Below are 11,916 nucleotides of genomic sequence, written 5' to 3' on the forward strand. Positions count from 1 at the left end.
ACTGGCTGGCTCAACATAACCTCGACATAACCTTCACTAAAATCAGAAGAGAAATGATCAAACTGTCTCCTGCCAGCTAAGCACTGAGGCAAGAAGGACCAGCTGAGAGGGAAGATGGGAAGGAGGGCAGCCAGCCTTTCCAAGCACCTGTCTGCAAGTACCAGGGTGAGTATGAAAGGGCATCTGAAATGCAAACCCCAGACAGACCGATGGTAGCTGGTCATTTCCACAAAGGCCTTCTGCCATTTGTATTTCACTTAGCTCCTAAGGACAAAAGCAGACAGGCAAGAGGCAGATACTGCACACTCTGCATGCCGAGCTGTGCTGGACACATCAAGGAGCTCGCCAGGGGATGGGAAGACCAAGGACACACGTCCTACTGACAGAAGGGCCCCTTATAGAGCAATGCGTCCGCACACAGCAATGACTGTCATTTACTCAGTACTGACAGATTTATAGATTTGATGCAATCCCCATCAAAGTCTCAAAGGGGATTTTAAGAAGCAAACAAGAAGATTTGAAAATGTATATGGAAAAGCAATGGCTCTAGAATCGTCCCAACAATCTTCAAAAATAACACAGTCGGAAGACTTACACTAGGTGATATCAAGATTTACCATGGGGCTGGGCACGGTGGCTCACGCCTGTAACTCCAGCACTTTGGAAGGCAAAGGCGGGAGGACAACGTGAGCTCAGGAGTTTGAGACCAGCCTGGAGAACATACTGATAATCCATCTCTATTTTTCATTTTTATTTTTTTTAAAAAAGATTTACCATAAAGCTACAAGATGATAAGTCAAGATGATGCGGTATTGGTCAAAGGATAGACAGAACAACAGAACAAAACAGAGTCCAGAAATAGATTGACAAACATATAGTTAACTCATCTTCATTTTCTTTTTTTTTTTTTTTGAGACAGAGTCTCGCTGTCGCCCAGGCTGGAGTGCAGTGGCGCGATCTCGGCTCACTGTAAGCTCCGCCTCCCGGGTTCACGCCATTCTCCTGCCTCAGCCTCCCGCGTAGCTGGGACTACAGGCGCCCACCACCACGCCCGGCTAATTTTTTTGTATTTTTAGTAGAGACGGGGTTTCACAGTATTAGCCAGGACGGTCTCGATCTCCTGACCTCGTGATCCGCCCACCTCGGCCTCCCAAAGTGCTGGGATTACAGGCGTGAGCCACCACACCAGGCCAGTTAACTCATTTTCTACAAAAGTACCAAGTCAGGCTGGGTATGGTGGCTCATGCCTGTAATCCCAACGCTTTGGGAGGCCGAGGTAGGAGGATCACTTGAGCCCAGAGGTTTGAGACCTGCTTGGGCAAAATAGTGAGACCCTGTCTCAAAAAAAAAAAAAAAAAAGGAAAAAGAAAAGAAAAGAAAATCAGAAATGACCAGCCGCGGTGGCTCACGCCTATAATCCCAGCACTTTGGGAGGCTGAGGCAGGTGGATCACTTGAAGTCAGGAGTTCGAGACCAGCCTGGCCAACATGGTGAAGCCCCATCTCTACTAAAAATACAAAAAAAAAATAGCCAGGTATGGTGGCACGCACCTGTAGTCCCAGCTACTCAGGAGGCTGATTCTGGCAGAAGAACCACTTGAACCTGGGAAGTGGAGGTTGCAGTGAGCCAAGATCGTACCACTGCACTCCAGCCTGGGCCACAGAGTGACACTCCATCTCAAAAAAATAAAAAATAATAATAATGAAAAGTACCAAGTCAAGTCAATGGGTAAAGGAATGTCTTTTCAATGGAAGTTCCTGGAAAAACTGGAAATTCATTTGGGAAAAAATAAATGTGACTCCTATATATGACTTTATTCACAAAATTAATTTGAGGTAGGCCAGGTGCAGTGGCTCACACCTATAATCCCAGCACTCTGGGAAGCCGAGGCAGGCGGATCACTTGAGGTCAGGAGTTCAAGGCCAGCCTGGCCAACATGGTAAAACCCTGCCTCTACTAAAAATACAAAATTAGCCTGGCATGTTTGTGCACGCCTGTAATCCCAGCTATTTGGGGGCTGAGGCAGGAGAATTGCTTGAATCCAGGAGGCAGAGGTTGCAGTGAGCTGAGATCACGCCACTGCACTCCAGCCTGGGTGACAAGAGCGAAACTCCATCTCAAAAAATAATAATAATGATAAATTTGAAGTAGATCATGAACCTAACCTAAAACCAGAACTATAAAGCTTCTAGAAGATAGCATAGCACACTGTCTTTGCAATATGGGGCAGGCAAAGAGTCCTTGGACACAATACAAAAAGAAAAAACTGATCAAATGAATTGAAAATTGAAAAAAATTCTTTATCAGAATTTCAAATTTCTGCTTAACCAAAGACACCACATTCAGAAAATGGATAAGCTACAGACCTGGAAAAAAAATCTTTGCAGTCATAAAGCTGACAAAACACTTATATTCAAGTTGTGCAAAGACATCAACAACAAACAACAAATCAACAATAAACAACCACATTACAGAATGGCCAAAAGACTTCAAAAGACACTTAAAGATATACAAACAACAGGCCGGGCGCAGTGGCTCACACCTGTAATCTCAGCACTTTGGGAGGCCGAGGCGGGTGGATCACCTGAGGTCAGGAGTTTGAGACCAGCCTGGCCAACATGGTGAAACCCCGTCTCTACTAAAAATATAAAAATTAGCCGGGTGTGGTGCCGGGCGCCTGTAATCCCAGCTACTCGGGAGGCTGAGGCAGGAGAATTGCTTGAACCCGGGAGGCAGAGGCTGCAGTGAGTGGAGATTGTGCCAGTGCATAGAAGCCTGGGCGACAGAGTGAGACTCCATCTCAAAAAAAAAAAAAAAAATATATATGTATATATATATATATATATATATATATATATATACACACACACAAATGACCGGAACGCACATTCAAGAGTGCTTGACTTCATTAATCACCAAGGAAATTCAACTTAAAACCACAGAGAAATACAACTTCTTACCCACTAGAATGGCTAAAATCAAAGGCTGATTTTCAATGGGTAATGGGGGCTACTAGAGGGAGGAGGGGCTGGGAGGTGTGGACTGAGAAACTACCTATTGGGTGCTGTACCCACCACCTGGGTGACGGGATCACCCATACCCCCCAAACCTCAATGTACTTATGTACATTGTACTCCTGAGTCATGTACCATCACTCAATGTACTCATGTAACAAACTTGCACATGTACTCCCCGAATCTAAAAGTTGAAATTAAATAAAAGATAAAATACCATTCCATATCTTTTAACAAAGACACCTTCAGTTACCTACTGTTGCATAACACATCACTCCAAACATTTGTAACTTAAATAACTACAACCATCGTATTTTCTCTTACAGCTTCTTTGGGTCAGAAATTCAGGAAAGGCTTGTCTGCTTGGGTCTGGCCTGGGGTCTCTCCTGCTGCTGCTGTTGCTGCGGGATGATAGCTGGATGGGAAAAGTGGGGGCTGGAGAAGCTGAGGCATCTTTCTTCTCTCCATACATCTTAGAGGCTCTCCATGTGGACTAGGTGGGGATTTATCAAGGTGTGACAGCCTTGGGGTCCTCAGACTTCTCACTGGGAGGCTCAGGACTCTACAGCAAGCACGTTGTGGGCTAAGAAGATGGATGGATGCTGCATTCCCTTTAGGACCTAGCCTGAGAAGTCACACTGGGGTACTTCTGCCACATACTATTGGTTCCAAGCGAGTCGACAAACCCCTTAAATTGAAGGAGAGCGGAATGAGACTCTGTGTCTTACCACGGGAATGGCAAGATTCTCGAAGAGTATGTGGGACAAGAGATATTACTGCAGCCAGTTTCATTTTATTTTATCATTTTACTTTATTTTGAGATGGAGTCTTGCCCTGTCACCCAGGCTGGAGTGCAGTGATGCAATTTCAGCTCACTGCAACCTCTACCTCCGGGGTTCAATTGATTTTCCTGCCTCAGCCTCTCAAATAGCTGGGATTACAGGCATCCACCACCACGCCCGGCTAATTTTTGTATTTTTAGTAGAGACAGGGTTTCTCCATGTCGGTCAGGCTGGTCTCAAACTCCTGGCCTCAAGTGATCCGCCCGCCTCGGCCTCTCAAAGTGCTGGGATTATAGGCATGAGCCACTGTGCCCAGCCTCTGCAGCCATTTTCAGATAATACAATCTGTGGAGGATAAACCTGGAAAGAAAAGCAGGTGATGCATCATACCAGGCCTTGTAAGCCACACTTTTTTTTTTTTTTTTTTTTTTAAAGAGACAGAGGCCAGGCATGGTGGCTCAAGCCTGTAATCCCAGCACTTTGGGAGGCCGAGGCAGGTGGATCACAAGGTCAGGTGTTCGAGACCAGCCTGGCCAATATGGTGACACCCCGTCTCTACTAAAAATACAAAAAAAAAAAAAAAAAATCAGCCAGGCGTGGTGGCACACACCTGTAGTCCTAGCTACTAGGGAGGCTGAGGCAGAAGAATCACTTGAACCTGGGAGGCAGAGGTTGCAGTGAGTCGCGTTCACGCCACTGCACTCCAGCCTGGGCAACACAGGGAGGATCTGTCTCCAAAAAAAAAAAAAAAAAAACGGAGAGAGGAAGTCTTGCTTTCTTACCCAGGCTGGACAGCAGTGGTGCGATCTCGGCTCACTGCAGGCTCAAGTTCCTCCACAAGAGCCCCTCAGCACAGCTGGTTAACTTTTTGTAGAGATGGGGTCTCACTACGTTGCCCAGGCTGGGCTCAAGCGATCCACCCACCTTGACCTCCCAAGATGTTGGGACTACAGGTGTCAGCCCCGCACAGGGCCCCACAAGAGTTTAGATCTTGATGTGAATTGTGATGAGGAAGCACTGGAGGACTTTCTGGCTTTTTATGTTTTGTTTTTCATCACTGGAGACTTTTAAGCAAGGGAGTGAACGGTTTGGTTGTTTTTAAGTTTGTTCTAGCAGCTGTGCGGATAAAGAGTTCGTGGGGAAGGTTTGAAAGCAGAGACCGTTCAGGAGAGGACCCAGAAGTCCCAGTGCCAGACACGGCAGTCGGCCCCAGCCTGGGTAAGGGACAAGGGAGAGGGTGGGAGTCGTGGAAGCCCACCAGGTTTCCGGCCAGTCCAGCGGTTTTATTCACTGAAATGGAAAACCATGGAGAAGTAAGTTTGTTTTGGACACATTGGCTTTGAGAGTCCAGGGTAGATGTATGAGGCTGAAACTCAGGCAATAAAAATTGAGGGGAGAATACACAGCATTTAAAAAGGTACAGGAGGCCAAGCACGGGGGCTCATGCCTGTGATCCCAGCGCTCTAGGAGGCCGAGGCGGGAAGATCGATGGAGCCCAGGAGTTCGAGACCAGCCTGAAACCAAAAATCAAAACTCAGCCAGGCGTGGCGGTGGGAGCCCAAGGCAGGAGGATCGAGGCACAGGACTGGACGAGATGAGTGTCAGCCCAGGGATTTAAAACCTCTCTGCCCACCTCCCCTTCACGCGGTCAACTGTGCAGTTTCCAACAGACAAAAGCACACCTGGGAGCACCACTGTGCGCCGCGGTCCCCGACAGAAGCACGCATGCGCACACCTCTGTGTGCGGAGGTTTCCGACACATGCACGCCTGCGCACACTTCTATGCGCGGAGGTCTAACAGACAGAAGCACGCATGCGCACATCGCTGTGCCGAGATCACCAACAGATGGAAGCACGCATGCGCGCACCGCTGCGTGCCTAGCACGCCGACAGATGTACGCATGCGCACACCGCTATGTGCCGAGGGCCCCAACAGAAGCACGCATGCGCACACCGCTGTGTGTCTAGGTCTCCAAAAACAGAAGCACGCATGCGCACATCGAGGTCCGTGGGGCACCGCGCGGAAGCGTCCTGACTGCGCAGGCGCAGCGGGTGGTCGCCATGGAGACGCGTGGCCCTGGCCTGGCGGTCCGCGCTGAGAGCCACCAACTAGTCGGCAGCGGGTCTCCGGCGCCCCCGGGGCGGGTTGGGTTGCAACCCAGCGGGCGGATGGACCGCCGCGGTGGGGCAGGGACATTGGGGTATGAGGACAACGACGGCGAGGAGGAGGAACGGGAGCGGGAGGGCGGCGCCGCGGGCCCGCGGGGGTCTAGACTGCCCCCCATCACAGGCGGCGCCTCCGAGCTGGCCAAACGGAAGGTGAAGAAGAAGAAAAAAAGGAAGAAGAAGACCAAGGGGTCTGGCAAGGGGGACGGTAAGAGGAGCAGCTAGCGCGGCTGCGTCAGCTCCGGTTCCCTGGAGACTCTTTGGGGACCCCCCCCCCATTTACCAGGAGACCCTTCAGACCGGAAACAGAAGCTCAGTGGTCCCGGACCGAGGTCCTCCTGCTCCCCACACATGCCCGTCAGCAGCACGTTGATGCCCCAGCCCCATTCATGGAGACCATCCACCAACTTTGCGGTCCCTTAGCCCCACACAGAGACCCCTGCAGACATCCACCATTCCTAAGAGCCTTCCAGCCCCACACAAAGACACCCTCTCAACTTCCTAATCCCTCAGCCAAAACTGGCAATCTTAAACGTCTGCACCTTCCCCACAGAGGCCCTCCTTACAAGACACTTTCCCCACCCCAAACACATTGATGCCGCATGAAAGGCCCTCACGCTCATGCACAGAGAAGGGCAGACTCCTGCCTCCCCTCCTCACACCCGCTTGCGTTAAGGCTGCCTGCCTCTGGATGTGCGGTAGACACCCACACCCACAGACGTGTGTATTAAAGGTCCTCGCTGCATGGGCTCCCCCTCACACCCACCAAGGGGCAGCCTTGGACTGCACAAACCCCATCACACCAGTCACTGTGACATCCTCCGATAATCCCTGACACCCTCAACCACTCCCCGCTTCATATCAGTGTTAACACCAACAGTGAAACTAAAGGGCGGGGGACGCCCTCAGCCACTCCTCCCACCTTCCATCCATGTAACACCAACAGTGAAACTAAAGGGCGGGACGCAGTGGCTCACACCTGTAATCTGAGCACTTTGGGAGGCCGAGGTGGGAGGATTACTTGAACCCAGGACTTCCAGGCTGCAGTGAGCTATGATCGCACCATTGCACTCCAGCCTGGGCAACAAGCAAGACCCTGTCTCTTAAGAAAACAAACAAAAAAAAAAACTAAAGCACAGATCCCTGTCATGCACACACATTCATAGTCTACACACACAGACACAGACTGTTAATACGTTATACATTCACGTGTGTGGTCATATACAGGCAGGAATTGCAGTCTCTCTCAGGGACACCTTCACAAACACACACGCCCTACCTGCCATAAACTCCAGTCCCTACATCTCACCAAGCTCTTCTTGTAGAATCCCTAGATTTCTTGACAAAGGGACTGAGCACCCACTTTGAGGAGAGAGCACACAGCAGTGACAGAGAATGCAGGTGCCCGTGAGTGCTGTGAGGCCACTGTCGCCCGTGTGGTCCACCTCAGTGGCTTTGGCTGTCCGGGAGAGGGCCCTAAGCTCCAGTTCTGGGGCCTGGCCCTCTGTGGCAGAGCTGGCACCAAGACAAGCAGGAGGCAGAGTGGCAGCCTCGCCCATATGGATCGTGCAGTGTGGGAAGGGAGCAATGGGAAGATGATAAGTACTTCTCAGGCGGAATCGTAATACAAAGGCAAGAAAATTCTGCAGTTCAGGTCAAGAAGCCCTATGTGGCTGGGCACAGTGGCTCACGCCTGTAATCCCAGCACTTTGGGAATTCAAGACCAGCCTGGCCAACATGGTGAAACCCCATCTCTACTGAAAATACAAAAATTAGCTGGGCATGGTAGCAGGCACCTAGAATTGCTTGAACCTGAGAGGCAGAGGTTGCAGTGAGCCAAGATTGTGCCACTGCGCTCCAGCCTGGGTGGCGGAGTGAGACTCAGTCTCAAGAAAAAAAAAGAAGCCCTGTGTGTATCTGCAAAAAGAAATCTGGCAGTTCATTGTCCTTCTGGCGTAGCTTTTCACTGTAGAAATTACAGTGACATGTGCCTCATACCGTCAGCAGGGGGCACCAGATAGTTTCCAGGGCGTAGCAAGGGAGGGAAATGTCAAAAGATGATTTCTTTCTCTCTCCCCTAAAATAAAAGGACAAGCTGATGAAAGAACCACAATTTGTAGCATTTTATGTGCATGTTAAATAATTCTGAAGTGCTATTGATGTTTAAAAAAAAAAATCAGTACAAGCCGTACAGCAGAAGTATTTCCGGCTTGGCATAATACTGCTTCCATCAGTCAAATTTAGGAAGCTTTTCTGTTGTTTTCCGTTCCTTCCATCATAAAGTGTCTAGACTAGGGTAGAGTCACAGACTCCCAGACCTGGGGATGGCCGTGGTGAGCACACGGCGAGGGTGGATGGGGGCAGCACGGCCCAGTGGAAAGAATGGGGCATTGGGGGCCTGGCCTGCACTCAGGTCCCAGCTCTGCCACTCGCTCATGACACTGGCAAGTTCCTGAAGCTTTTGGAGCTTCGGTTTCCTCACCTGAAGAATAGGGCCGATCGCCTTTACCCAGAGGGCCTGGCTTGGACTGTGTGCTCAATGAATGGTTCCTCCTGCCCCAAAATGATTTCAGCAAAATCACACAGGCAGTGGGTGGGCACGAGGCTGGTGGGCTTGGCAGCCTGAGCCCTGAGTACGGAGAGGCCCCCATCCTCCTCTTCCATCTTGGGTGATTTTGGCACCATCCCCAGCAGGCCAAGGGCAGACATCACCACAAACACTAACCTGCTCATGTGCTCAGCAGATAAACATCAGAATCAGAGCCTGAAGAGCCAGCCACTTTCTTCCTCCTTTCATGACATCTTAAGTCCTTGCAAAGACCGTGGTCCGAAACCAGAGCACAGACAGAGCAAAGTGGAAAACAAGCACCTCCCTTCTGACTCCTCCACCGTCAGCCTCCCCGACTTTGCCGAAATAGAGAACCTTGCGAACCGGATCAACGAAAGTCTGCGTTGGGATGGAATTCTTGCTGACCCAGAGGCAGAGAAGGAAAGGATTCGCATCTATAAACTGAACCGGAGAAAGCGGTACCAGTGCTTGGCCCTCAAGGGCTTCCACGCCGACCCCGAGGCCCTCAAGGGCTTCCACCCGGACCCCGAGGCCCTCAAGGGATTCCACCCCGACCCCGAGGCCCTCAAGGGCTTCCACCCGGACCCCGAGGCCCTCAAGGGCTTCCACCCGGACCCCGAGGCCCTCAAGGGCTTCCACCCGGACCCCGAGGCCCTCAAGGGCTTCCACCCGGACCCCGAGGCCCTCAAGGGCTTCCACGCCGACCCCAAGGCCCTCAAGGGCTTCCACCCGGACCCCGAGGCCCTCAAGGGTTTCCACCCGGACCCCGAGGCCCTCAAGGGCTTCCACCCCGACCCCGAGGCCCTCAAGGGCTTCCACCCCGACCCCGAGGCCCTCAAGGGTTTCCACGCCAACCCCAATGCCAAGGAGACCCCTGAGGACTTACCCTACCTCTTGGACAAAGACAGCAGCTCCAGCCACAGGCAACCCACGTCGAAAGCCGAGTGCCCCAATCTCTATTTTGAAGGAAACCTTACCCCAAAGCTTCTACACTCTGATTTAGCTCCTACTCTGCTGGAGTAAAAATCTACCCACGACACTCACAAACTTATAATTCCTCCTCACCACAAGTTTATGTGTTAAAAACAATCATCATAAAAGGAAATGAGGCCTATATCTGAAGGAAACAGATGTGTGGTACACGGACGACACCAACTCTCCCATCACCAAGCTGTCCTCAGTTGCCCAGGAGAGCCACAGTGCCTTGAGAACATAAGCAATGTAGTGAAGAGTTCTTTTCAGAATTTCCTTTTTCTTAAATAAGCATCTCTGTTACTTAATTTTTCACCACAGCTAGATATCTATAATCTGCCCCAAAAAGAAAAGAAAGTATGTAGATAATTTACATCTTAAGTCTCAATCTCATGGTGAAACTCCTCACACAGTACCTGCTTCTGTTGGCCTGAGGACAATGTCCTGAACCTCTTGGAGCCTTTTTCTGTTTTAATTAAATGCATGGCCTGCCTTTACATGGCCTCAAAATAAGTGGGTTCCAGAACTCCATCCCTGGGAAGTTACCGTGGGAAGTCCCAAAAGGAATATTGCTTCTTTTATAAACATGGTCCTCTCCTAATCCTCCATTATAAAAAGCCTCGCTACACTGCGTCTCCTAAATACACATTCCTCCCTGCCACAAGTAGCCGGTGAGTGAGGGCCATGTGCTGTCGTAGTTTGTGCTCTCCCAGAAGCAGCCCCTGAGACGAGGGTTCAAATGCAAGTAGATTATCTGGGAGGTGAAGAAAGGATGAGTAGAGGGTGATACAGAGAAGAGAAGATGGCCAATCCTGGGACTTTTCTTTTTAGACAGGATCCCGCTCTGTTGCCCAGGCTGGAGTACCAGTGGCGAAATTATAGCTCTCACTGCACTCCGCCTGCTGGGCTCAAGCAATCCTCCCACCTCAGCCCCCTAAGTAGCAGCGACTATAGGTGAGTGCCACCACGCCTGGCTAATTTTTAAATTTTTTTGTAGAGATTGGAGGGGGGTGTCTCACTATGTTGCCCAGGCTGGTCTCAAACTCCTGGTCTCAAGCAGTCCTCCCTTGGCCTTCCACAACGCTGGGATTACAGGCACGAGCCACTGTGTCTGGCCCCTCTTCCAGGGACTATTAGGCCAGCTTTCATACTGGGCTTAATTCCACAGGGAAACCCACTTCTAGAATTATCCCACCTGAGGGTGAGGAAGCTGGGGTATTTATACTTCCCAAAGGCATTGGCCGAGGGCTGGTCCTGTGTGTCTGTGTGTGTGTGTGTGTCTCCTGGCATTTCTAGCTGAAAGGTCCAAAGGAAAAGGGTGGTCTCTGGGGAAGCCTCAGCTACCTCAGCAACACCGTGGGTCTGAGAGGGACAGCATGGAGGGCTAAGATGAGATCCCCGACCTTTGAGAGGTCACAGTGTTTTGGGGGAGACAAAAAGTGAATGTGCACTGTACACGGGAGAAGTTAAAGCCAATACAGACCTCACAGAACGCTCATTTGAAAAGTGAAAGTGGCTGGGGCGGCGTCTCAGGCCTATTATCCCAACACTGGGAGGCTGGGGCGGGTGGATCATCTGAGCTCGGGCATTCGAGACCAGCCTGGCTAATATGGTGAAACCCTGTCTCTGGTAAAAGTACAGAATTAACCGGGTATGGTTGCAGGTGCCTGTAGTCCCAGCTCCTCAGGAGGCCGAGGCAGGAGAATCACTTGAACCCAGGAGGCGGAGGTGGCAGAGCCAAGATGGCGCCACTGCACTCCACCCTGGGCAACACAGCAAGACTCTGTCTCAAAAAAAAAAAATTAAGTGAAAGTGGGCATCGTGGTCCCTGCTAGCCCTGGGCTGGCAGAGCAGCCCTCTTCTGACCCTTCCTTAAAAGGCCAGTGACAGTTTCCACATTTGCCCTTGCACCCTGTCAGAATATACTGAAGAGACGTTTGGAAGAGTCCTCTCCTGCCATGGAGAATGGTTAGCAGACAGGAACGGCCCTCCCTGTGCTGAGGCCAGGCCTGTCCTCTGCTCTCCGTGGAGAGGAAGGCGCAGGAAATACTCCAGTGGCCGCCACAGGACCTCGCTTGTGCACCAGGGTATTAAAAGCAGAGACAGAACAGGGGCAGCCACGGGGCTGGCATCTCGTGTACCCTCCGGGTCTACCACAGTGGCTGGGGCCTGGGGCACAGAGGAGTGTGAGGGTGCACTGGGCTGAGACGGTCGCTTAGCAGCGTCTTCCATGGCGGTGAGAGGCAGGGGCGGGGGCTGTGGTCATCTCCCAGCCGTGAGGTAACAATTCTCAGAAAGTAGCTAAGATGGTGAGCTTTGACACCAGAGCTGAATTCATCTCTTCCCCACCACATGCTAGCGTTGTGGCCCCTGGCAGATTGCTTCACCTCTCTGAGCCTTAGTTTCCTCATCT

The 11,916-nt window shown here is 51.1% G+C and overlaps 1 protein-coding gene across 2 annotated transcripts; it reads left to right on the plus strand.

Annotated features, from left to right (window-relative positions):
- Positions 1–5,624: 5,624 nt before the first annotated feature.
- Positions 5,625–10,000, plus strand: LIAT1 (ligand of ATE1). Of its 2 annotated transcripts, none has more exons than XM_054458315.2 (2): positions 5,625–6,170; positions 8,707–10,000. In XM_054458315.2, the coding sequence occupies exons 1-2, from the start codon at positions 5,858–5,860 to the stop codon at positions 9,552–9,554; spliced, it is 1,161 nt and encodes a 386-aa protein (XP_054314290.2). In that variant the 5' UTR covers positions 5,625–5,857; the 3' UTR covers positions 9,555–10,000. The 2 variants fall into 2 exon arrangements, with proteins under 2 accessions (XP_054314290.2, XP_063511424.1); XM_063655354.1 differs by having other exon boundaries at positions 5,849–6,170; positions 8,704–10,000.
- The last annotated feature ends 1,916 nt before the right edge of the window (positions 10,001–11,916 follow it).

The sequence above is a fragment of the Pongo pygmaeus genome, chromosome 19, assembly GCF_028885625.2.
Source record: "Pongo pygmaeus isolate AG05252 chromosome 19, NHGRI_mPonPyg2-v2.0_pri, whole genome shotgun sequence".
Taxonomy (NCBI): domain Eukaryota; kingdom Metazoa; phylum Chordata; class Mammalia; order Primates; family Hominidae; genus Pongo; species Pongo pygmaeus.

Bases quoted from the DNA above. Each gene is read 5' to 3' on its own strand.
- LIAT1 (XM_063655354.1), top strand. From the start codon at position 5,858: ATGGAGACGCGTGGCCCTGGCCTGGCGGTCCGCGCTGAGAGCCACCAA. The intron at 6,171-8,703 runs GTAAGAGGAGCA...TCATGTGCTCAG, and splicing joins GGGGTCTGGCAAGGGGGACG to CAGATAAACATCAGAATCAG.